Raw genomic sequence first — 27,989 nt, 5'->3', positions numbered from 1 at the left:
GTCCAACTCAAACAAAAATAACTCAAAAAATAAGATACTGCTTTACCACTTGTATCTGTGGAAAATGTTTTTATAGTGGTTTAGAAATTTTCTAAATCTAAAGGTATAATTGCCTTCTCCTCCAAAATAGAACATCTTATTCTGCTTACCAAATTTGTGTCTGACCTCTTCAGAAACTCACATGCAATATCTAACTCGATCCTCTCATTGAGCTGGTAGGAGGGGTTATCATTTTTATTTTCAAAGGAAGAAACTGAGGCTCAGAATTAAGTGATTAAGGAAAAAGGACACTGCAGTCTGAGGTCAGTCCCACACAACCACACAGCCTGTCCTCAAAACAACCCATGTAAAATAGGGTTAGAGGTGTTGGTAAAGTACTAGACAACTGGCTCAACCAAGCATGAGTTCAATCCTGAATTCAAATCCCACAACTGACAAAAATTGTATGTTTCAAGTTCAAAAAAAAAAGTTTCATAAAGAAGATGAGTTTTAAGCCCCAAAGTAAAATTTATTTAGGAAAGATAAAAAATCAAGTGGACACAAAATACAGGTTAAATATGTAAAATGTTTAAGATCTACATTTGAATGTGGTTAAAAACCGATGCAACTTTCCCAGGAAGACTCTGTTTGGAATTAGTATATTCTAATAATACAAACTCAACTTTTTTTTTTTTCACAAGCAGAATCTGAACGGTAAGATTTTTTTTTTTTGCCTGTTTGGCACTAGCCCAGCTAGGTATCTATCTACAATTTACTTAATTCCATGGGATTCTGTTCCTGCTAGTCTATATAAAGCTGTGCCAAGGAATGTTTCCCCACAAACAGTAAAAATGTATTCTTCTTATTTTATGTTAATGAACAAGCCATCTGATTTTGGCTCACTCTATTCCTTATTTGAACTCTGTCCCTGTATTATGAAGAAAGGGAAGATTTATATTTACTCATAAGGATACTTAATCAGTACACAGAAGTTTTATTATTTGTTTACAGTATTAAAAAATAAAATCAGTATCATCAAGATTGCTAACAGCACAGTGAATCTGGAAAGCTTTTAATTCTGCTGTCAGTCAGACTCTGCAGAATTCTGTTCCAAATTGTGATAAGTGCAAATCATCCAGATTGCCTTAAACTATTCTTGATTCTGCAGGAGATAGACCTAAGAGCAATAAACAAAAACAGGATTCACTTCTTGGCAAGAACGTACAGCAAGATTTTCCTCTGATTTAGAGGGAGAAAACCTGATGTCTAGTTTTTGATCAGTAAGCTGTTTACTCGTGTGGGTGTCAAAGAGATTCTTTATCTATTTATTCTGGAAACATATGAGATAAAAAAAATTACCTCTGAATGAAATGACTGTCATAACAGATTATGTAGCTGGTGAATATTGGTTGTTTTTTTTTTTTCATGGATGGACTGCAATTTTGAACAAGCTTCTAACAAATTTGTTAAGACCATTAAGAAATAAAAATGTAATTTCTAACAATTGTACTTTGATGAGAAGAAGTAAGAAAAAATGTGGATGGCCTCAAATGGAAGTTGCTAAGCCTCGATGCTGGTTTAGTGTTATCATTAAGCTGGCAGGTATAACTTACATGTTGCCGTGGATCCTGTCTGTCGTAGGCCCCGGTCTCCCAGATCTCCTTTAAAGTGTGTTTTGTTAACATCCGATTTGATGGACCCCACTTAAGTCAAGCTACCTCTGTTAAACCCTAACTTCATGAAACACTGGTATCTTATTCATATGAGGAGACACACAAATGTTCTCTGCAACTGAGCTGCTCTGAATTTGGATACAGTAATCCCCCCATTCATTACTCTTTTGGTTGCTATGGTGTAGATGATCAGAGCTGATTTAATCCTCTGATCCTGTCCATAGCAGATCTGGGACCTGTGCATTCCTTCGGTAAGCACTGTATCCTGAGCCACAGCAAACTGCACAGACGGCTCCTGGCTTACATGTTTGCCAAGACAATAGAAGACATTATGGAAATATGGCTTGCTTCTTCCTTCCTTGTGTTAGGCATCGCTTACCTTCAGACTGAGAGTTTCCTTTCTACCTTTTCTTAGTTAATGTTTCATACAAATATCAAGAGTAAAGTCTGTACATTGACTAGTGTTAAAACACATGTAATAGGCCAGGTGCCAGTGTCGCATGTCTAAAATTCTAACTAATCAGGAGCCTGAGATCAGATTGCAGTTCAAAGTCAGCCAGGGCAGGAAAGTCCATGAGACTCTTATCTCCCATTAACTAGCAACAAAACTAAATAAAATACTACTGGAAGTGGAGCTGTGGTTCAAGTGTTAAAGCACTAGCTAGCCCAGAGCACAAAAGCTCAAGAACAGCACCCAAGCCCTAAGTTCAAGTCTCTGTAACAGTGTGTGCATGTGCATGCATTGGCTAAGCTAGACACTAGTGGTTCATGCTTATTATTCTAGCTACTCGGGAAGCTGAGATCTGAGGACCCTATTCCAAAGCCAGAGACTCCTGTCTCTAATTAATGAGCAAAAAGTTACAAATAAAGGTCTGATTCAAGTGGTAAGGCACCAGCCTTATGCAAAAAAGCCAAGTAAGAGCAGCCAGGCCCTGAATTCCAGGCCCTTACTACATTAAAGACAGAAAGAAGGAAAGAAGAAAACAAGGGAGGGAAGGAGGGAGGAAGCAAGGAAGCAAGCAAGGAAGGAAGGAAGGATAAAGATAACTATAGGTGACGGTGAAAATACTAAAGAAAATGAAAGTAGTGTTGTCTATTACTGCCTCTGTAAACACAGGAAGGATTCCTATAGGAAAACATTTTATAAGAAAAAGCATCAAATTGCCTACATGATATAAACAGATCATTTATATGAACCTAAAAGAAAAGGTTAAAGCAAACAGCAACTGGGCTCAGGAGAACTAAACAAATCCATAGCCACAGTAGGAAACTCTAACCTATACATCTCAATAAGTGATATAATAAGCGAATAAAAATCATTATACATACTTTTTAAATTAACAAACAATATAATGCACAGTCAATAAGGATATTATTTTCAAGTGCATATCTAGTATGTCATAGGCAAGTATAAACAAATGTCGAGAGAAAAATCATATAGAATATATTTGACCTAAATGTATTTAATAAGTTATCAGTTATAAGATAACCAGAATATCAATACATGTTTAAAATCTAACAGTAGACTTCTGACACATGGCTTAAAGAAATTGCAATGAAATGATAGTATTTTTAAAAAGAAAACCTAACTATACTAAACTTTGAGAGTTTCAACTAATGCTGTCAATAAGAGGTAAATTCATAGCTTTTTAAAATAATAGCTAAAAGTTAAAGGTGTAAAATTCCACTTTAATAAGATAGGAGTTGGGTGCTGTGGCTCATGCCTGTAATCCTAGTTACTCAGGAGGCTAAGATCTGAGGATCCTGGTTCAAAGCTAGCCCAGGCACTAAGACCATGAGACTCTTATTTCCAATTAACCTCTAGAAAATCGGAAGTGGTTCTGAGGCTCAAGGGTACAGTGGTAGCTTTGCACTGAAGAGCTCAGGGACAGCACCCAGGCCCACAGTTCAAGCCCCACAAGTGGAAAAAGAAAAAAGATAGGAAAAGACCAATAAGAAGAATAGAAAAAAAAAATTAAAGTAGATATAGGAAAGTAACTTCCCCAAAGAGAAATCAATAAACTCAAAGCTAGGTTCTTAGTAATGAAATCAATATACTTAGAAAAATGTTCAAGAAAATAAGGGGTGGGGGGGAGTTTGGCCTAGTTTTAGAGTGCTTGCCTAGATCCGGGTTCAGCTCCTCGGTACCACATACACAGAAAAGGCTGGAAGTGGCTGGCACAGTGGCTCACGCCTGTAATCCTAGCTACTCAGGAGGCTGAGATCTGAGGGTCAAACTTGAAGGCCAGCCTGGGCACAAAAGAACCTGAGACTCTTATCTCCAATTAACCTGTAGAAAATGGGAAGTGGGGCTTGGCTCAAAGGTAGGGCAGTAGCCTTGAGCTGAAGAACTCAGGGACAGCACCCAGGCCAAGTTCAAGCCCTATGACCCACAATAAATAAATGAATGAATGAATGAAAGAAAGAAAAAGGGAAATTACCCTGAATTTTTCTAAGTGGTAACACCAGCATTTAAAATCTATTATGCTTAGAGATTTTAAAAAAACAAAAAACAACAAAAAAAAACTTGATACAAGAGAAAAATTTCTTGAAAAACTGTGACTGAAGATGGACAGAAGAAGAAATGGAACTCGAAACCATTCTTATATCAATGTCAGAGCCTGATTTCAATGTGGAACAAAGTAGTATATAATCAAAATCTCCAGTAAGAAAATTCCTGGCCTAGCATGGGTTTTGCCCTTAAAAATCCAGCATGAGAACCGCTCAGGGTCACAGTGTCAGCCCCCGAGTCTGCACTGTGTCCCTGGCTGGTCAGTTCACCTTCTACTTCCCCAATAAATTCACCTTTTTATATGAAAAAAAAGAAAGAAAGAATTCTTGGCCTATAGGGTTTCGCTGGTGAATTCTAGGAAGCATGTTAGGAAGAAAAATGATACCTATAACTTCTTTTCATTTTCAATCAGAAAACAGAGAAGAAATGCAAAAGTGGGGTTCCACTGCACACCCACAAAAGAAGAACTTGTACAGAGGACGTATTAAAAGACTCGCTGGAAGCAACGGGCTTCTGTGATTTGAGGGAAGGTGAGAGGGCCTACCGAGAACTGACACAGACTGTTAGACAGACAGGAGGTAAGGCTTTCCTCCACAGGGAGAAATGCCTCTTCTTCAAGGGAAGCCTCAAGCTTTAAGGAGCTCGTGACTGACAGAATCAGGTGCTCCCAGGTCACCTAACGTAATCTCCCTTACTTGAAACCAACCGATTATGGACCTGAATCACATTTGCAAATGACCTTTATACCAATCCCCTATTACCATTTGCTGAATGCCTGGGGGAGGGGGGGAAGGCAGAGTTACAAGGATATACTTAATTTATAAAAAGTCATCATACAAACTAAAGAAAATGATTTTTATTTTCTTATAGGTTTATGACATTTTGATAAAAAAAAATACTGAGAGGATTAAAAACAGATTGTGTCACCAGAATTCCATTCCCATCCTCCGGCTATGTTCAGAAAAGCATGTGACAAGTATAAATATATACTGCAGTGATAAGAGGGGACTACCTTGGGACCAGTGAAAATGGGGAAAGGGGTGCACATGTGAAGGTTGCCAGCAATCCACTGTGGACCCCTGAACAGACAGAGCTCCTGAGGCACGGTGACATTTCTCTCACCAGGTCTGGCCCCTCACCAAGCTCTCTGCTTTGGGACTGGCTGTAGATGACAATCACGGAACAGGCAATCAACAAAACGGAGAAAGAGAAACAAGTGAGTCATGGAGACAACCAGGAGACAGTGGACATGATAATGAACCATGTTCTACAAGAGTCAGAGAAAACATGGGAGGATTTTAATAAAATGGAGACAGCTTCTCAAGTCCCAGCCTTTCTTGCTGAACTTATTGAGAGGAATTATTACATACACTGACAAAAAAATGCATGCAACCAAGCATGGTATATGGAGTGCTGGGAACCCAAGTTTTACCTGTAATCCCAGCTATTTAGGAGGCTGAGATCTGAGGATCTTAACTAAAAAACTAGCCAGGCTAGTTTTGTTTTATCTTTCAGGACCATGACACTTTTTTTTTAATTTAAAAAATATTATCCTTAAGTAGCTGTACAAAGGAGTTGCCATTTACTGAAACAGTTATAAGTACAGGGTATCATGATCATTAGGACTCATTTCAACATTCTAAACCACCCTTCCCTTGCTTATCTTAATTTTAGGTTATATATTAAATTTCTTTTTTTTTTCCAATTTAACAAAGTAGTTTATGTGTGCAATGCATCTTGATCTGTGTCACCACTTCAACCTGACACTTCTATCTCCAATGAACTAGGAAGATCAAGTGGAGCTGTGACTCAAGTGATACAACACCACAGGCTTGAGTGGAAAAAGCAAAGAGAGAGCATGAGGCCCTGAGTTCAAGCTCTGCCAGCACTAGCACCATTAAAAAAATGAAAAAGAAAAGACAGCACACAGTAAATATTTAGCTTCTTGTGAATATAACAACTGTCTATGCCATCATCAGGAAGAACACACAAAAGCAGGGAGTGGACACACAGAATGCCCACTACTGTTCTGCCATGGATGCCATCCAGTAACGCCGGGAAGTTCTATGGCTTGCACAGTGCCATCAGACTTAATACAAACAGAATCCTTCATTCATTTCTGTTTTTTTAGGTCTTCATTAACTTCTTGTTAAAGAATAACCATTATCATCAGAGCACACATGCTGGGACAAATGGGAAGCGTGGCTGCCAGCTGGGAAGCCTGTCCAGTGCTCTGCTGCTACCCCACTGATGTCAACAGTGTAGCTTCCTAATTGTGCTAACTACCTCACTGGAAAAACAAAAACAAAAACAGCTCATGTTTCATTCCCCAGATGGAAAGGGCAAGGAATAGGAGATGAGGGCCTGTGGGCCTCTATGAATTCCATTGGCCCCTTCATGGAAACCCATGGGTCAAGTTGTTGGTCATTTCCAGTAACCCTCCTCATCAATTTCCCTGTTTACAAGAAGCAAACCTGCTAGAGCCTGGCAGCTGGCACAAACCATTATCTCTGGGGCTGGTGAAACAGCACGGACTATAAACTCCTTTGTTGATTTCTGAAAGCATGGAAAAACTCTTGCGATTCTGTTCAAATGGACGAGTTTACTTTTGAAGAAGCCCATAAGACAGAGGATCTCTGGAATGGAAGGCAAAGCCACTTCACTAACAATCTCTTTTGTCTGAGAAAGGATTTGAGGGTGGGGGTGGGAGGACAAGAGTGAACAAACCGTAGAAATCTCAAAATGACAAAGTCATTGTCCAGGGTGATTTCTACACACTTTCTCTGACATGTCCACACAATGAAATGCAAGGGTCAGTGGTACCCAGACAAGTCCAGGCGGTTCCACTCTTGTGCTTTTCTAAAAGCCAGTGACCCAATCCCTTATCCCCAAGTCTTAGGCAGGCTTTGTTCTCTAGATCCAGATGCAGACAGCCTTTTCTCACTCTTCTTCTAGCCACCCCCCAGGAAGAAATGATGGAGGATATCTACTCCCCCCGCACACTTTTTTTTTTTTTTGCTCAGCACTTTTACTTCATAAAGAGGCAGTCAATGTGGGTTTTTTTTGGGGGGGGGCATTCATTGGTGGTCCCCATGACTGTCTGCACTGTGGCTCAAGTAGCTTCAGGATTAGCCTTTTGTGTCCCATGAAAGGATATGAAAAGTCAGTTATTTAAGCTCAGTCAAGCTGTTGATTTTTTTTTTTTTTTGAGATGAGGGGTATTTGGGGGAAGAAAGGTTTTGCAATTCAGTACTCTTCAATAAATTACAGTGTTGGGATGAGGGCAGCTGTGTGTGCAAGTCTGCATACTCAAAGCTGTCCCAAACCAGGAAAAAAAAATTAAAATGTTAAATTCTATTCACATAGTGTACCTTCATTTTCAATTTTTTTACCCTTGGAAGTTATGATGTCTGCTAGAAGAATTCCAGATAACCAAGACTCTATTCAATGTTATTAAAGACCAACAGAGTTTCAGAAACAGAGCAGAAATTCTATTAATACAGAGATATTTAGTGTCAGTGGTCTCTTCTGAAAACAATGGGATTTGATACTGTGATATGGAATGAGAAAACAGCCATTAAAGTCTCCTGGGAATAACAACTACGATATGTAGGAAACAAATTCATGTGATAGTTATGGATCTGGTTATCGAACACTTACCTTAATGCAGCACAATGTAACACAATAAGACTATTTCTTCCACTTACCCAAGTGTAAGTCAGGTGTGGTGAACACAGGCTTATAATTCCAGCACTTGGAAATCTGAGGGGTCTGAGTTATACAGTGAGACTTTGTCCCAAACCCCTCAAGTGGTACTTTTTTCTTTCTTAAGTTCAAAAAGAACAAAACCAAAAACAACCTTTTATTTAGTGCATCCTGAGTGCCTGGATGATACACCAGGCATTTGAGTGATAGAAGTCTTGTCAAGAATGTGCTTGGTGTTACATTTAAAATGATTTTTTTAACATTGTTTTTGTGAGTATAATGGCAGCTACTTGAGAAGCGGAAGCACAAGATCACTCAAGTCCACACTGAGACCCAACAACCCAATAAGACACCCCCCACACACACCAACTTCTAAAACAAACACAGAAGCAAAAGGATTTTTATAAAAACCAGATCCTCTTGTCCTCACAACACTTAAGAAGCAGCTATCATTCTCAACGGTGTACAGATGTAGAGTTAAGTGGCTCTGTGGAGGATAGAGACCACTGAGTGGTAAAGCTAGCATCTGAACTGGACAGGGAGTTTCCAGTGTGTCTCCCCTCTACCCCCATATATGGTACTTTCTACCTCACTTACATAGGAAGTGCCACCCACCACATGTAACTGCATTTACAGCAGCACACACAGCAACCCTCATGCTATGAAAACATGGAGTTTTCCCAGTATCATAAATATGCTCTCCAAAACCACTGGAGTCACGATGAAAGATACAAAAATAAAGAATTATCTCAGCAAGGCAAAATTTATTTCTGCCATCAGCTAAAAGAATCTGGCAAGCAAGCACACAGAGCAGGCAAGCTACCTCTGTATTTATCACTAACACAATAGGCCCCACCCCTCTGCTCCAATTGGTTGAGCTGCGGTCCACTGTCTGCTTGTGACTGGCTAGTTGGAATAGAGTAAAATGTGTTTACATAAGGTGACTTTGAAATAAGGTTAGCAAGCAGTACACAGGTAATCTCCACATATATTCACATCTTCTCCTATTTCTTTTAACAGTTTGAGGTGTGTAATCCATCTTGGAAAGAAACCAGATTAGGACAAAACCTTACATTGCAAAAATCCTTCCTTATCTCAAAGTGGTTCCTCTTTTCCTCAACTAGAGCCAAGCCAGCAGGCCAAAGCAGAAACTTTTATAGTTTTTCTCAAACTAGAGAACCAAGAACATCCACAAAGGCATTTTTTTTTGTCTTGTGTCTTTATGACACAGAGTAGAGGAATCCATTTCTCCTGGGGACACTGGGACAAAAGTTAAGCAACGAATATTGAAACCTACTGTTAAGGATAGCCTTTTTCTCTTTAAATCAGCTAAGATCTTGGGGAGGAGGGAAAATTGACTACCGACCTGATAACTGTCAGACCCTTCTCTGATGCCCCAGCTACCTTGAACAAAGGACTATCATGCAAGGAGTCAGACTGCCCTCCTGCTGCTGAGTGTAAACACTCAACAGCCAACTCGAGGAAACTGTACAGCACCCATAGTGATTACCTACAGAAACACAGCTCTGGCTCCTGAAGGCACCATTCCAGTAGTGTTTCAAAGAGCTTAGAATAGGCTTCTTGCCATTAGAGCTTCATGAACTCGAGATGATTCTGTTTTCCTCCCCATTCAAGCCAGAGAAGAACCTCAATCTTGAGTGGTCCAGCAGAGGACACTTGACTGCAGAGGATGGGATGGGGTCCACAGTTCTTCATCTGTACAAAGGATGGTTGTGACTCACTCACTCTCCCTCTGCCAGTACCCCACCTCATGCTGGCCCGACAGCATACAGAACTGTTCAGATCTCAAGTGCCAAGGTCTTAGGCTATCAAGACCTCGAAGCAGCATGACTTGCATTGCAGGGCTGTATGAGAGCTGTAACATCAGAAGGCATTGCTGATTGCTGCTGCAATTGCCTGTTGCTGAGTTTTAACAGCCTGGGTACCCATCAATCTGTAGCTTTAAAACCTGGAGCACGAAGCCCCCAACACCTATGTTTTGGAGCGGTTAGCATCTGAGTCTGCTAGTCTAGCCTCAGGAACTTGGGAACTCAAGGGCCTGGGACCACCAACACTAGAAAAACTTCTTATCTACATACAATTCCTATCTGGAATTGCCAGGCAAGTGCTCTTCCATTAAGCTTAATCCCCATCTTTGTATTATTATTTCCTTCTTAACGTTCAAATTCAAATGTCACCTGCTCTCTGACCACCCAGTCCATGTATAGCTTTTGAAGCCTCCTGAATTCTGTGGAACTTAAATGGAAACTTTGTTTATTTCTTCTTCTCCTTTGTCTTTTAGCTGTTTTTACTAGGGTTTGAATTCAGGGTCTTAAGCGTGCTAGGCTAATGTTCCAGCCCTGCATTTTTCCTGGTTATTTTGGTGCTAAGAACCTCATAAACCTTTTGTACCTGGCCTCAAACCTTGATCCTCTAAATCTGACGCTGCTGAGCGGCTAAAATTACAGATGCGATCCATTGCTGCCCAGCTTAACTTTTTTATTTCTACTGGGCTGTTTTCTCACTGTCTATCTCCTGCAGTAAGATATCAATCACTGTGAAATCGAATGCCTCCCTTCTGCCCCCACCCATCGCTCTGTGCTCTATGGACTGAACAAGGTCTGGTCCTAGGACACTCCCATCAATACTGGCTTGCTGGCTCTGAGGATGAGATTAGGGCAGTGGGACATGAGCACAGTGCTTGGCTCACTGTGGTGATGCAATGGCCATGCTCCTTTCACAGGACATGGAGGATTGTTCCATTGTCAAATGGAAAAGTAAAGAGGTGCCTGCCATTAATGGGGAAGCAAGATGCTTCTAAAGGGTGAAAAGGGAGTATGTATGAAGATGAACTCAAACTGTGCAAACACAGACACACATATACAGGAGTGAACAAGAGAAACTCATGCCTCCAAGACACACAGATACAGACAACAAAAAGACATTCGGTCTAGCCGACATGAAGCTTCCTTTTAGAAGCTGGAGAAAGATTAGACTGAAATGCCAGACACTAACGTTTACTCTCTGACTGGCTTCTATAGAACAAACTATAGATGAGTAAAACAACAATTCCGTTACAACTTCCCAGATATCCTTCACTTCTAGTCTGCCCTTCTCAAGAAGTCTGGTCAGCCAAACTTTCATCTCTCTTTAGTCACTGCTGCTTTCTCCACACCTGTGCCTATGCAGGCACCGCAGGACAGCAGTAAATGACACTGTGCAAACGAGCTGTGCTACTGTGACGCGTCAGCATGAATACCAATAGCTGAAAATAAAAAACAAAGAAAAAAACCAAGGCTCCCACAAATAACAGATCATTTGTTGAATTCCAAGGTGCAAAGTTAGGCAAATAGGCTCTATTAGGCCATAGATAGATAGATAGATAGATAGATAGATCGAGAGATAGATCGAGAGATGCATGCCTGTTCTAGGGCTTAACCTTGGTTATTTCCCTCAAGGCCACTCCTCCATCTCTGACATTTTGCCAGTTAACTGGAGATAAGTGTCTTCACAGACTTTGGCTGGCTTCACACCACAATCCTTAGCTCTCAGCTTCCTGAGAAGCTAGAATGACAGGAATGAATGAGCCACCAGGGTGCCCAGCTAGGTTTGTGTTTTAAACAGAATTTCCCTATCTCAGTCATTTCATCAGTGGAGTAGTTAATCTGCTCCCGATTTCTGACTGGTTTCTACCAAGCACACAGACTCCTGACTTCACGCCATCAGTAGGCTCTGCCCCTCCATCCTTGGACCTTTGACTCAATAGGAAACACCAGTTTCAACCCAATGGTCCTAAACTCTTACTCACAAAACCAACAGAACTCTCATTATCCTACAGAAAAAGTAATCAGGCATGCATGCTCTGGATTAAAAAGTTCACATGGGTAAATATAATTCTTTATTTCTATGGCTATTCAATTTTAATTCTCCAGAAAAGACTAAGCATGCCTTTCTTTAGGAGGGAGAGAGGGAGGAAGACAGAGAGGGACGAAGACAGAGAGGGAGAGGAGAGAGAAGGGGGGGCTATATGAACCTGGCAGTCTTTGAATAGTCTAAGTGGAAAGCTTAACTGGCTATTCACAAAGATGGCTCAGCTCTGGATTTCGATTGCCATTCCGTGTGTCACTACCTCCTGCCAAGTTCTTCCTGGCTAGAGGAATGCCAGATGACGTGCAGTGTCTCTGGAGACACATAGCATCCATCTCCTGCTAGCTAACACCAAGTCTTCTTCCTGACAAGGACATTCCCACACGCTTCTAAAGCCAGGGGCCAAGGGTGGTTCATGCCCGACTGACATCTGAGGATTATAGTTCTAAGCCAGCCTGGGCAGGAAGGTCCGTGAGATTCTTATTTCCAATCAAACACCAGAATGCCAGAAGTGGAGCTGTGGCTCAAGTGGTAGAGGGCCAGCCTTAAGCCCAAAAGCTCAGAGACAACACCTAGGCTCTGAGTTCAAGACTCATGATCAGCACTCAAAACAAACAAAACATCTAAACTCAAATCCTTCAATGTAACTCAGCATCCCAGTTGAGAAAAGGGGCTGGGTTCCCCACATGCTTCTGTGTCTAGGAGGGAGTGAGGTACCACTGTAATGAGTCACACAATCTGATGAGAAGCCTTACAACCCCAGGCCTCCTCATGTCAGCAGTGGGATTTGCTAATGACATTAAGAATAAAGATGAATAGGAAATTTTTGAACGATCTCAGTTTTGAAAGAGGCCAACAAAACCCTTCCGGGAGCACAGTGAGCCAGTCAGGGGGCCTGAAATGTCACTTCCATTTCCCATGTAACCCGGAAGGCTCCTACAGAGTCAGATAATATCCATCCTACCTGTAACTTCTTATCTCATGGCTACGTCAATTTCTTGCTATTTATTAAAGGTCTGAGTCAAAGGAGACGAATTTCCTTTGAAAAACATATGCCTCCTTTCCTCCTGAAACATCCACAACTAAGCACAAGCAGGAGGCGACTCAAGCTGATTGTCATTTTGACCTTGCTTTGCTTTAATTCAGGAGACTATTTAGAAATGTAAAAAGCACCCCCCTTCATTCGGCTCAGCTAGCAGAGCTAATAGGCTTCTAATTAATTTCCAGAAGATTGCTGTTATAACTAACAGGTTTTAAACATTTGGTTGATTGGGGAAAATGAATTGAATATAATGTATTTGATTTGGAAAATTAGTTTTCATTCTATGTGCTTACCATAATAGTGTTTATTTTAAGTTTACATGATTCCATTAAGAGTCTCAGAACACCACTAGGTTTGTTTTTTTTTTTCTTTCTTTCATCCTATCTAACTTAAAAAAAAAAAGAATCAATTTACATTTAGATGTTTGTTGGTCTTTTATTGGAATGCAGGTTAAATCCATTTTTTGTGGCTTTAATAAAAATCTTTCCTCTCTAATATAGCAGCAAGCCCTCAATACTTCAAAATGATCCTGGGGATACTTCAGGGGGAAAAATGCCCCTCATTGAATGCAAATCCTCCAGTGAAAGGCTCAGCAGACTACGAAGAACCAGTTCAGGCATTGTTTCTGAAGTTTCACTTGATTCCTCCTGACAACCATTTAAACAATGAATGTTGGGAAATGTCCCTCAAAGAATCAACAACAATGGCAGGGATCGGCGCTTTTATATTTAGCTAATACTATTTTTAAAAGGAGAAAAATATTTCTTCCTGAAGGGATTATGGGGAGCCTTATTAAAGACACCTGCAAACAAAATGCATGACAATAGGTCTTTATCATCATTGATAAATGAATTATACCCTTTATATAAAAACTTTCTCTGGAAACAATAACACCAAAATTCACCTTGGCTGTAAGGGCAGAAAAAAAGGGGAGGGGCTACTTGAAACCAGGCATAGCCAACAATGGAGAGCTGACCAAGACCATTGGACTAAGATAAAAAGACCCCAGTCTATCTGGTTAAAGGATGAGACTAAAATGTTCTCACCTCACTCATACTGTTGGGGATGTTTTATATTAAAACCAAGTAGCAGTCATCCCCCGCCCCCTTTGCCTCTATAATGGGATACAAAAACACAGGAAGGATTCTAATTAGCAGGACTCACTCGGCTAAGCACCCAGTGGGCCAGCCAGCATTGGAAACCCAAACTTGGCCTAGCTCAGAGTGGCAGTGGTGAACCATCACTGTGACAAGCATCCTTCTAGTCATCTGCATTCTACGAAAAACATGACAAGTACTTTCGTGAAAGGCTGCTTCCCGAGGGAGAAATAGCACAGCTAAATCCAGCAGGATGATGTATTTAAAGAGTAAGTTTATGGAAGGGGGAAAAAAACCCCACCAAGAAACAAAAGAGAACCCAAGGTGCTGTGTGCACGACAAGGGCTACATCTGCAAGGCCCTGCTTCACACTGGTTGACAGGAGATGACTTCAACCATGGGTTAAGCTGTTTGCAGTCAAATATTCACAGCTGTCTTTCTGTGTGACTAATAGAAATGTCTGTAAGCATTTTAGACTGATTACTGATTTTTTTCTGACAGAGCCAAGTTTCCAAACTAAGTAATTTTTACTCCTTTGATACCACAGGATCCAGAGACGATCCCAAGCTAGGGATCTGAGCCATCAAGACCTTGCCAGGACTGAAGATCCCGCCCCTTCTTTGCCTTACATTCAGTTCACAGTGAGAACAACTGTCAACTCACACCAAAGGCAAGTGACCACCAAGGTCCACCTCAGCACAAGTGAGCAACCACTGCTGGTATTTATGGACATGCAGCAGCTTTCGATGCAGTTCATTTCCAAAATAAACACTTGACAAAAATGACAAGTTCTCCCGCCCGAATCACTGAAACACAGACAGAAATAAATAACCCCCCGGTGGGGGGTGAGAGACAACCAACCAACCAATAACCACATAAGTAATAATACTCAATGAGGAGATGAATGCTAAGATGATTCAACGTTACTCTTTAGGGCCCAAGATCACAGTCAAAACAAACGCCATGTAAAAGGTATTTCTGTGGGATTGTTGGGTCTTTTCTCTTTTTAAAGACACCTTAAGACAGAGCAATCAACATGTGAAAAGAAAAGCTGCCTAAAAAAATAAAAAAGACATTTTCTGATATGACTTTGATCCTGTACTCAAATTATTGGCTTAAACATGCTTTCCTTTAAAGGCTTTGTATCTGCAATAACCGCGCTCCATTGTCCTTGTGAACAAAGTATTATTTTCACCTTATTATTACTAATCTTTTCTTTGTGAGGAACCACACCTGGTTTTATTCCCCCTTTGGGGGGGGGAGCAAAAAAAAAAAACGGTGCAGTAAATATTTGCCCTTTGTGGTAATACAATGCATAATTTAGTTAATCTGGGCTATCTTTCCGTGAGAGGTGATTGTTTCTATATTATGAAATGTGTTCACAGTCAAGTGAAATCCATGCCAGATACCTGGGAGGCAGACAGAGAAGCCACTTACCCAGCATGTAGATGCCACGAACCAAGGCTGACAGGACTGGGAAGCCACACCTACACACAAGGTATTACTCATGCTAACGCAGCCTCCCAACCATCACCACACCTTCCTTCTACAAACACGGCCTTTTATTAAGGTAACAATTGCACATAGCCAGACCCAGAGCCCAACTCCCTCCCACCCTATGGAAAGGCCTAGAGAGAAGAGGAACTTGAGTTTTACATTTGAGACCTTCACAGAACAGTTAGGTTACCTGGATGAAATCAAGAAATGTCAGGGGAAGCACGTCATCCATGTGGCCAATGTCTTTGGAGAAACGATTTAAAATTCTTCCTGTAAGAACAGAATATATAAGAGATTATTTATTTCCCCAGACATACCCTGAAAGAGAACCAACTAGAAAACAAATCAAAACAGTATTTTCAATGCATATGTACTTAATATGTTATACATTCATAAGAAATAAATTGCTGTCAGTGGCAAAGACAAAGAAAGTAGGATGATAACCTAACGAGGAATAAAAATGCCACAAACAGAACTGGACAGGGAATTATAAGATGGCCCTGATTTTTTTTTTTAAATATGGGAAAGACTTTTTTCACTAGTACTGGGCACGGCCAATAGGCTTTGGAAATTCCAGCTAGGATTTCATTCCAAGTGCTAAGTACCAAGATAACTGCTGCAAAATATATGTGAATCCTCATTGTGGCACCAATTCTGTGTTAGCTATCAGAATTATTTTTTGCTAAATGGTAAATTTCAATAAATGTAATTGTTAACTTCTGATTCCTTCTCCCCCATCCCTATCTCCAGGGTGCATCACTAGCCTTGAGAAAGCCCAAGGACAGTGGTCAGGCCCTGAGTTCAAGCCTCAGAACTGACAAAAAAAAAAATCCTTCACTACTGGCACGAACAGGTGGTTATTTTCAGACAAATACCAGTGTAACAAATGCAGACCTCAACATCCAAGAAGACAATGAGGAAAACAGGCCAGAAAACATAAATGAAACTCAGTGATGAAGGATCGCTTTTGATCACTGAACCAAAATAGAAGGCAGACTTCTAATAAATAGCTATTCTCTTCACACACACACACACACACACACACACACACACACACACACACACACAGAGTTTTTTAGTTTATTTTGCTGCAAATTATCCTTGCTTGTACAAACCCATGAACTTCCAAACACGATCCTTTGGGAAGCCAACTGTAGTGCAATGAGGGGGTCTTGGAATGTTCTTCCAAGCACTTGTCAAAGGAGATTTCAACTCAGGCCCTTTCACCCCAGGAAGCCAATGGACCATGGTAGGTCACCACTTCCTTTCTGGGGCCCCTAGGCTCAGCTGGGATATGCAAGATGTGTAAACCCAGAGGTAAGCTGGGTCTCAATTTTTTTTTTCCAGGTTTAGAACATAAAGATTCCAAAATCTGTCATTTAGTGACATTCTTGGCAGGCCCAGCGACAACTTTTCTTAGACTAATAATACCTCCTTTAGAAAGTTGTTCAGGGGATTAAACGGGCCCATACCTACAAAAGAAGCTCATCACAATGCCAGACACATTTTTAACACGTTCTCAAAACAAACAAATAAAACAGGGGGATGGCAACAGTTTCCCAGGTTCTGCAGAGTGCCACTTGGAGAGGAAAGTCAACTGTTAAAATGTGGGTTCTGGTACAATGGCTCAGGGTGGAGACTGAGCATCTGAATGTCTAATGAGCTCCCAGGATGCCCTTGTACCCAGCAGGCCAGGCTTGAAGGGGAAGAGGTTGGGTAGGCATTCATCAGAATGCTGGAAGAACGCTGCGGCTCTGCTGCTCTCCCATATTCTTAAGGGTGTCTGTGGTGTAGCTAAGCTATCTCTTAAAGCATTTCAAAGAATCAGTGCAAAAGAAGAAAAATCAACGCTAAAAAGTATCAACCATGTAATTAAAACACTTGTTTTTTTTGATGGGAAAATTGCAACTCTTTAACATAAGCAAGATTCAGACACATTGCAAGAATGGTTCTACTCAAAAACTGTCAGATAAAAAAAAAACTTTTAAAAATCTTTTTTTAAAAAAAGGCTTATATAGAGATGATGGGAAGGTGAAAATCATTCCATTATCTTTTCTCAAACAAAGATCCGAAAAGCCAGCTCATAACCAGTGAACAGCAATAAAATACAAGAGTATCACAAACCACTGAGAAAAAAATCATATTTACTCACACTGGATAAACTGAGCTGTGCAGAGAAAACGTGAGATCAGAAGGCTTAACAATTCCTTCCTTGTCCTAAGAAACAACGAGCAGAGGGAGTGAGCTGTTTGGAGATCATTTTCATCTGGATTTGTGGCAGGCTATTCTAATCAGAGCCCTGATGTCGAGTTTACCACCCCACAGTCACTTTCTCAAGTCTCCAAATCAAATCCTCATGGTGAATTACCTCCAGGTTCCTACCAAGCCTCTTGTTCCCAGTGACATGGGAACCCTAGGGAAAACTGTCTAGGGATGTAAGAGAACAAAGTCACAGCATTCTGGGGGAAGAAAGAAGAAAGGCCAGCCCATCTCTACTGTGTAGAGAGCTTGCTTATATGAAACCAAATTCTGCCTTCCTGGAACATCCAACTGATACTGGGCTTTTTTCTGTCCCACATAATCACACACAGCCATTTGCTATGTGCCCTGGTGCCTCAACTGTCCTTTATGTCCAGCCTTGGTCACTGTCTCTGCTTGTGCTCAGACCACTAGATTCACTGTGATGCCTGGTGACCAGGATTAAAAGAAACACCCTTGAAATTGCAAAGCTTAGGGTTCAGTCACGAAAGCTCACAGTCAAAGCAAATTCTAGCAGCTAGATAGTGTCCTGGACTCATGTTCAATAAAAAGTCCGTATTACATCAAACCTGCGCTGACTGTGCTGGTGGATTATGGGAGAAAACTAAGTAAATATGGACAAATACACTTACTCTTTCGTGAGTGCATCCTTGTTGGCCTAGAGATCGCACTTCTATCAATATATAAAGACCTTCAATGTAGTATTATTTAACAAGTCAGAATATGTGGGCAAAGTGTAAAATGCATTCTGTGTTTATATTTTCCACAGTGATTATAACTTTGTTTTTGTGTTTTCTGGTAGTATTGAGATGTGAACTCAGGTTTCTGTGGCTTAGCCTAACAGAATGAACCTCCTGAGGTTCGTTCATAACATAAAATATCTCTGTAGTCTTCCCTTTGAGTCCTATTCTTTGCCATAAATATAATTTTAGGTACTCGGATAAGAGGCCCCCATTAGACCTTTGAGGGCAAAAGCAGACATGTATGATGAAATCATTGGTCTTAAGCATTGTACATATAAAGGGGGACATTTCTAGAACCTACTAGTAGCTCTAGAAATTAAATGTTTGGTAAGTATTGGCTATTGGCACTAGGGAGTTAGTGTAATGTGAAGCCCAGAGCTGGGTGATTGGGTTGGGGGTTGGGGGGATAAAAATCAAAACAGCTGGGGCTGGGAGTTTGGCCTAGTGATAGAGTGCTTGCCTAGCATGCACGAACACCTGGGTTCGATTCCTCGGTACCACATACATAGAAAAAAGCCAGAAGTGGTGTCTTGGCTCAAGTGGTAGAGCTCTAGTCTTGAGAAAAATCCAAGAACAGTGCTCAGGCCCTGAGCTCAAGCCCAGGACTGGCGAAACAAAACAGAACAAAACAGCTGGGTTTGGGAAGGCCATCCCATCTTGGTCTTGTAGACAATGGGAGGGAGAATGGGAGTTGGGATAACAAGTAAAAGAGCTGTTAGAGTCTGTGAAACAGAGACTCTAAGTCCAACTAATGTTGAGCAAAAGAGAACAAGTCAGATACAATGGAGCACAGTAGGGAAGAGAGTGGTTCAAGGCAGAGGCCCTGAGTGAATTCTAGGGCTGAAAGGATCACTGAGTATACATGTGATCCTACCAGGCCCACCATTGAGGAAGTCAGTCTGGAAGCGAGCCAGCCTAGACTTTCTGGGTTATTCTATATAAACTAACCTAGCCAGACCAGGATGAGAAGAGAACAGGGACTGTAGAAGTTTGGTAGTTTGGTTCATCTTCATCTTTATGGTCAGAGCTTAGAGGGGACTGAAAGAGGGCCAAGACTAGTCATTTCCATGTGTCATTCACAGAGAGATCACCCCCTGAAGAAAGCCACTAGGGCAACAGAAACAATCGTGGCACTTGAGTGGTCCAGATTCCTTGTGTTAGAGATGAAGGGCCAGACCCCATGTTTGAGGAGACACTGTACCCCATATTTTATAATGGGGCAAGTGTCTTCCGCCTAGCCTTCCGGGGATTTCCATGCTGAACGCAAGACAAGCACGGTGCTCTTCCTGCTGCATGGCAACTAGCTTCATAGCCTTTGCTGGCTCTTGTTTTCCCTAGAATCTTTTTTTCTTCTTTTGAGTTCTCTTTTAGAGTTTGCCACTGCGCACGCTGCTCATTTCCTGTATACTTACCCATCCCATAGCTTATCTGCACTCCTCATCTCCCCAGGCTTACTCACTCACAGCTATCCTATAAAACATCTTAAACTAACCAACATAGAATCCTTTGAAACTGACCCAAGGCAACCCACAGCCAACGTCTCAAGCAGCGCCTAAGACCAACTCCCTAAAACCCAGAGTGAAGATGTAGAAGGTGCTTTTCCCTTACATAGATCTCACACCAACAAACAGATACTTTTTCATTAAAAACAAAAAGAACACCTGTTTTGTATCTTCTTTATCTACTGAATTCATTTTATCAAATTGTTAGGTAGAGGGGCCCTCTAGCCCCCCTCCAATTTCCCCTGATTTCTCTGTCTTCACCTCCATCAGAAAGGTCTCAATCCTTGCTGGGCTCCCACCAAGGTGTCAGCTTTTGCCCTTCCTGCTCTGAAGCTCCTGGTGCCACACGCAGTTTCCAGAACCACCAGTCATTGAACTTCTTTGTCCCCACGGGGCAGACTGTGCATAAGGGCATCGCTTTCTCAGGAAACTTGCCATGGTCCTGGCTACACTTAATCACCACGCACTGGCCAGCATCAGAAACAACCTAACAGTGAAAAGACAATGCTTCTGAGATTCTCACTTGCACATCTGGCGATGTAGAAATAGGCAGTCTCAAAAGCGCTCAGTGAGGCCTGAAAATCTGCATTTCCAACACACTCTCAGATGATATGAACACTGCTGATCCGAGCACCGCATTTCTAACAGTGGGGGAGAACCAGGAATTTTCTAGTGCTGTTCCTTGAGAAGTTAACCTCTGTCACATATAATATGTATATAATATATATACATTTCTATATACATTATCTATATATAATGTATATAATATATCATATATAACATATATATAATATATAATGTATATAATATACATGTCACATTATATAACACACACATCCATATAAATATGTGCGTATATATATATATATATGTATATATATATAATGTCATATGTATAACTGACTGCCCTTTGCAACTCTTTCCTAAATTTCCAGGAGTCAAAGAGCAGTTGGCTCTTTTTATTCCCATAAGGAAGTCAGAATATAGTTTTGTTTGGTGGGGTCGAAGGGCAGCTGTCAGAGGAGGCAGGGAGGGAATGCAATAGATGCAGACCAGGTTGGAGTGGGGGGGGGCTGTGAACAATTATGAAGAATGAAAGGGAAGGCCAGAGGAAACGCGAGGCTCAGGTGAGAACATCGTAGGTCACCAGATCTCAAGGAAATCTCTAATTTATGTAATAATCCCTGCCTGCACACCAGAGAAGTCTACACTGTCATCTACAAGTGGGTCTCCGACATCTCCTGTGTGATCTATGGCCAGCTCGTGGGTGGCAGCGAAAGAAAGCACAGTGCTTTGGCCCTAGGGAGATCAGGGGTAGGGGGGGTTTTCTGTTTCCTGGGATTTCAGCAAGCCCTAGGATGGCAGAGTTTGTTTCTCCTATGCAGCACTTTGAAAGAACGTCTTCCTAGGCTGATTATGCTGTTTTCAAAGTTGGTGGTGCCTTTCCTTTTCAAATAATTAAAACTTATTTGGGGGCTGGGAGTTTGGCCTAGTGGTTAAAGTGCTTGCCTAGCATGCACGAAGACCCGGGTTCGATTCCTTGGTACCACATACATAGAAAAAAGCCGGAAGTGGTGCTGAGGTCAAGTGGTAGAGCTCTAGTCTTGAGAAAGTCCAAGGACAGTGCTCAGGCCCTGAGCTCAAGCCCAGGACTGGCAAAAAAAAGAAAAAAGAAGAAAAAAACTTATTTGGAAATGTTGTTCCAGGGTGTGATTATGAGACATTGGAGCAAACTGTTTTCAAAAGTATTTTGAAACATCTTCCTTGGAAGGTATTTCCTCCTGTGTGCCCCTACTCAGAAGATGCCAGGTGGAATTATCCTAATAAGATGACTTATAAAATCCCAAATCTCGTCAGGATAACGGATAGCCCCATCATCAGTCCTGTACAAACATCTCCAACTCTTCTCTCCTCCAATCACACCATCCTTTCACTTCAGACTCCTCCCCATCTGTTCAGCAGTTAGGCCCAATACCTACTCATTCTTTAGAATTTGCCATTTAGAATTTAAGCTAGATCTGTCCTCTTTTTTTGTATCAATTTTTTTTAAAAAAAAAATTTTTATAGTACTGGGAATTGAACTCAAGAGTCTCATACTGGCTAGGCAAGCACTCTAAAATTGCACCACACCCCTGAACCTGTTTTTGAGGACAGGATTTAGCTACTTTTGTGCTGACCTCAAATTCATAGTCCTCCTGCTTCCACTTCCCAAATAGCTCAGATAATAGACGTGTACCACTAGGCCTAACTCTTCTGGGCAAGGTATATATAATACAATCTTGGTGTCAGATCATCAGGATATAGCAATCTTCCCAAATCTGCAAAGACACATTCTACGATCCCCTGAGGCTGTTGAAGCCCAGGATAGTACCACACCTCACACATGCGATGGTACATGTTCAGCCTAACACACATAACCTCTGACAAAGCTCATAAACCAGCACAGGAAGAGATGAACAATAACTAGCGAGAAAATAAAATTTATACAATATACTGTTATGTGCAGATTATATTTTTCTCTTAAAAGAACTAAGACAGAAACTAATTGTTGTTTGGCTTTTGGTTTTTATTTTTTTCAGACCACAGTGGATCATGGGTGAACTGTAACTTTGCAAAGTGCAACTGTGAATAAGAAAACTAAGTGGAAACAGTAACTGTGGCACAGTTCTCACACAGTACAAGTGAGAACACACATAGGCAGCAGAAACAAGAAGGCATGGGCCATACACCAGGCAGTTGGCAGTAAGAAAGCCAAGCAGTGAGGGACCTCTAGCAGAGAGAGTAAAATACAGAGATCAGGCCTACCATGTTTCCACAATGGGAATAAGGCCTTGCGAATTTGGAAGGATGGCAGGCAGGGCATCCATTAGAACTAAGGCGTGAAGAGGGAGGAGGCTGACGAATATTTGCCTGGTCAGTGGAAGGAGCATGATGTAAGGTAATCTGAGACAAGGAATGATCGGGGCTGTATGTAGCACAGGAGTGGATAAGGCTGGGAGCTGAGGGGCCACCAATGGAAAATTCTCCTTCATAGGGAGGAGCTGTGATTTCTTGTCTTCCACCCACAGCTCTTCAAATCCATGCTTGTATGGAGGAAGTATAGATATGGAGTGGCTGGGAGTCAACAGACACTGGGCACCTCTGAGCAGGCTGGAGACTGGGTGGTAGGTTCTACAGAATGGCCCAGATCAATCCCACTAATGTCTCTATGTGACAGAGACACCCCGTGATGACACATCACATGGGGTGTCTTCATCCAAGTCTGTGAGAGACTTTCTTGTGGTCATCTGAGTTCATTCATGCCTTGTTTCTAAAAGAAACATCCCATGCTAGGCATTAAATTAGTGCCAGAAACTATGTTAAACACACATACATCATCACTAAACTATGACAGTGATACTGTCTCTGATTCAAGATAAGGCATCTTGAGACTTTAAGACGGTAAGAAATTGACTCAAGGAATTGAATTTCAAGCTGAGAAGTAGCCAAGCTGGGACTCCCACCCAGGCTTAGAGCGATTCAGAAAGGTGTGTCAATGTCAACACATCTAGCTATGAAGCTGCTTTACTGAACACTTCTGCAAGCACTATTAAATACTAAGAAGAAGGAGGTAATAAAGTTATATTACAGGCAGGGCAGGCAGCTGGTACGGATGGCCAGGCCCAAATCCATCCCTTCTGATTGGCTCACACTTGCGGTTCTGGATGCTACATACTTTGACTATCATCCTGGCTAGTAGAGTTTCAGGAATCCTCTCTTGGCTAACTACAATTATAATAAAACATTTAAAATAACTCCACCTCAAAATTATATTACGTAAGTTACTGTAGCCTGAAAAAAAACCATTAACAAGTGAATAAATGAGTAACTGTGGATATACAGTCTAATAATAATGATCAGGAATGTCCAGGGGCTTGAGTATCACCTCATCCCAGGTCTTACCAAGCTGTGTAACCCACAGCAAATCAAAGTGCTGGAAGACTGTCCTTGAAGGAGTGGCTCTATTTCACAGACTGCCCCAGGAAACTAGAAATGCTTTGCTATAGCAAATTGGCATTGCTTTTCATTTTCTACACATTAAAAGGAAATTTTAAAAAGTAGAAGGCACACTAGACCATTTCTTTTACCCTATTGATATTCAGAAGTGAGCCTAGAAGATCTAGATCAAGCTCCCTAGAAGAATCTCCAGGATGGAAGCTCTGAAACACTACAGATCTAATGAAAACTACAAAGTGGATGCACTGGACAATGTGCACACATAGTTTGCATGTGATCTCAGGGAGTCCTTCCATCAGGAACCGGAGGCATTGGAAGGTCCGGAAAAACCTAGCTAAGGAATTGTGATTAACAGACTATGAGAAACTGCTGTACTTGACCTCTCTCATCATAGGAATGTACTTTTGTTTCCAAGGACAACTTTTTTTCCCCTTGTCCAGCATCCTTTGACTAACATACATACATACATACATACATACATACATACATACATGGCCAAAATAGTATCTCAAGAAAATGAGTATTAGGGACATTAAAAATCTGAGAACATTAATATTTACCATCTTTTCAAGAACATGATCTCACAAAGATGGTGGCAGCAATACCAACTTATAAAGCAATCACCTATATAAAGCGTTCGTACTTGCATGAGACTCAATCATGGAGATTACCTTGAATGGTAATTACCATGTGGCATGCAAATCATCTCTGTCTCCAGTATACATACAGGTGTAAGTAATGCCCCCAAAATAGGACAGCAAAACATTTGGTATAAGAGCGTGACTGAACATGAAGACAATGGGCCCTCCCACTACCCACCCTATGTAAAGCACCCAAAGGTGTGCTGGAAACGGATCAACCAACACCCAAATCTCATAGTCAGTTCTATCTCCAGTGCATCATTTTAATATCTGGGAGCCGTCAACAGATGTTGCACCAAACTGGCTATCCTATGTTCAGAATAAATGTGGAGACTCTTGAGAGGGCCATTAAAATGTTTTAAAGGTAAGGGGTAGGGGGAATCATTTGCAGGTACAATATTGCTTCTTTTAGGAAATGGGAACAGCACTGTAAGTACCATATTCTACTTGTTTTGTTGGTTATATAAAGCCTAGAAAGTATATGACCTCTTCATCAAAGCACCTTCTTGTTCTTATGGGGCATCAGGACCTATTTAAATATCTCTAGTTCTTTCTGGTATGATTCCTGCTTCTCTTTTCCCATGCATCCTTAGAAGTTTAGGAACCGAACCAATTTCTAAAACCTGTAGCCAGCTGTCTGCCAGCCCTCATTTTCCCTCACTTTTTTTTCTTTTTGGTAACATATGACATTGTTCTACCCTTTTCTGAAAATACTCATGTGTACTGGTTTCACAAAAAAAATTCTCATTTTTCCTTCTTCCTTTGTATGTGTTATATGTGGGTGCATGCACGGGCCTGTACTGGGGCTTGAATTCAGGGACTGGGTAGTGTCTTTTAGCATTTTGTTCAAGATTAATACTCTACCACTTAAGCCAAAACTCCACTTTTGGCTTTTTGCTGGTTAATTAAAGGTAAGGGTCTCGTGGAACTTTCCTGCTGGGTTGGTTTTGATCCTTAGATCTCAGACTCTTGAATAGGTAGGATTTGGTGTGAGCTACCAGAGGCCAGCTTTCCACCCCCCCCCATTTCTGCTACCCTGATCATTTGTATTTCAAGATTCGCACCTCATCAAATTTTCATACAAGGAAGGTCTCCTCTTCTTAGTAGGTCACCCACTTACTAAGGACAGAAACTCCCAAATGTGAGCTGTGCCCATTGACTTATTCTTAGCTTTCAGTGTATCCTACTGGTCGACCTCTTCCTGACACTGCTACTACTACTGCCCCACTCCCTTGTATCTTTGGATGTCAATGAAAGGAACGTTTCTACTGTTAACTGAAGACAGCCTCAATCACTCTTGCCTAAAATGCTTAACGAAGTCCAATAAGTGACTTCAAGGGAATTTCAGCATTTTATAAAATGTCTTTTGGATTTACATTGTAATTGTAATTGTGTTAGTGTGTTAGTGTGTGTGTGTGTGTGTGTGTGTGTGTGTGTGTGTATGCTGGTACTGCATCTTGAACTCAGGGCCAGGATGCTGTCCATTAGCTTTTTCCACTTAAAGATGGTATTCTACAATTTGAGCCATACCTCCACTTTTAGTTTTTGCTGATTAATTAGAGATATCAGCCTCAAGAATTTTTCTGTCCCAGCTAACTTCAAACTTTGATACTCAGAAGATTTCCACCTCCTGAGGAGCTATGATTATGGGTATGAGCCACTAGTACCTAGCTCCAAACATTTTCAGTATACTGAAAAAGGTACAGTCCAGATTCTGAGTACTTGTTACCTTATGACCTTCCATAAGCTCTTAACCAACCACATAAGTTGGCCGCTTGGTGGCAAGGTGTCATAAGAATGGAGCTGACCTCTCCAGCCTTGATGTCTATTATTACATCAGATAACTTAATCAGAACACAAACTGTTCTGAGATTTCTGTGGAGGTAATTAAATAACAATTCAGTGCCAATTAATCACAGTCAAAAAAAGAGTCTGTCAGAGAAGAACTCTATATATACACTGGAGACTATTTAATGGTCAAATACTTGGCAAGATCCTAGTTAAACAATGATTCATTAAACCTCCTCTGCCACACAATGGCTAGGCTAAACTCAATGTGAAAGAATCGAAACTCTTTTGTTCTCTCATAAAAAGACATCAAACCTCTGTGCGTGATATTCTTTTCTCTCACTTAGCAGACTGCTAAACTGTATGATTCATGCTGTGTTCAACTGCTCCTATGCCCACGGGCATCTACAAGTTCTCCTTGGCCCCAACACTTTGGCTGCACGACTCTTTCCTTCCCAAATGCACAGGCGAGCTGAGCGGCTGATCACTTATTCACCCCAAGCAGGGAAAAGAAGCCCAGACTCAGAAACCACCTTCTATCCAAGTCAAAAGAAGCTGTGACCATTTCTTTACATGCAAATGATCGCCCACGATGTTGGGTGGGAGGAGCAAACAAAACAAAAACCTTGATCTATATAATGTGTCAATGTAGCAAAAATCTACCGGACATTTTGGTGAGTTCCATTATAACAACTCCTCATGAAACCAAGATCTACTTCAAGTTCAACTGATATTTCCTAAAGACGTTTAATCATATTATTCCCAAGGATTTTGTCATCTTTCTGAGAGTTCATTTGTGCCTATGGAGAAAGGATCTAGCCTATTATTTGCTGGATTTTGTCCAATAAGCATAATAGGCACTCATAATTCCATCAATGGGGCTCTTTCTCACTTTTCTCTTCTTTTCTTCCCTCTGCCTCCCTCTTTCTTTTGCTTCTCCCCTTTCTTTCCTTTTACTCTTTTTCTTTTCCCTTCCATCTGTCTTTCCTTTGCCTTCCTTCCTTCCTCTTTCTGTAATTATTTTATTTTATTTATTTATTTTTTTTGCCAGTTCTGGGCTTGAGCTTAGGGACTGAGCTCTATCCTTGGGTTGTCTCAAGGCTAGAGCAATACCACTTGAGTCACACCACTACTTCTGGCATTTTTCTGTGTATGTGGCACCGAGGAATCAAACCCGGGTCTTCATGCATGCTAGGCAAGCACTTTAACCACTAGGCCAAACTCCTGGCCCCTGATTCTTTTTATAATGAGCTGTTTATTTGAACCTAAATTAAGGATTAGAGAAGGGGGCAGAACTAGATTGTATATGCTTCAACTGGGGAAAGAGTTTTGGCCTCACTATTACATTTGCTTCTCCTTAGGCAGGGGTTCCTAGCCTTGCTTGGTAAAATATGGGGTAATTAATAGTTTTCTCATGTACTTAAAATTAAAATTTTAGTTTAGGACATATCTCAGAAGTAGTTGTAGAAGCATGCCCAAGGCCCTGGGTTTCATTCCCAGCATCGCAAAAACAAAACAAAGCAACAACAGCAACAAAGAAAACTCACTAAAATCCCCAACAGCAAATAAAATAAAATTCATTTGTTTGAAGAAAAAAATATGAAATATAAAAAATTTTGAAAGAAGAAATGTTTCACATACAATTTTGTTCTAAAGTTATCAGTTCCCACTTCTCATCATTTAATTTA

At 41.1% G+C, this 27,989-nt stretch overlaps 1 protein-coding gene across 1 annotated transcript in view; it reads right to left on the bottom strand.

Annotated features, from left to right (window-relative positions):
- Abcc4 (ATP binding cassette subfamily C member 4 (PEL blood group)) overlaps window positions 1-27,989 on the bottom strand; it is a 191,872-nt gene that overhangs the window by 52,437 nt on the left and 111,446 nt on the right. Inside the window, exon 20 of the mRNA XM_090341965.1 lies at window positions 15,563-15,642. Within this exon, the coding sequence (XP_090198091.1) occupies window positions 15,563-15,642 (80 nt within the window). The remainder of the gene's footprint in view (window positions 1-15,562; window positions 15,643-27,989) is intronic.

The sequence above is a fragment of the Megascapheus bottae genome, chromosome 11 (assembly GCF_031878675.1).
Source record: "Megascapheus bottae isolate mThoBot1 chromosome 11, mThoBot2.hap1, whole genome shotgun sequence".
NCBI lineage: Eukaryota > Metazoa > Chordata > Mammalia > Rodentia > Geomyidae > Megascapheus > Megascapheus bottae.
This window is presented reverse-complemented; position numbering and strand designations above follow the sequence as displayed.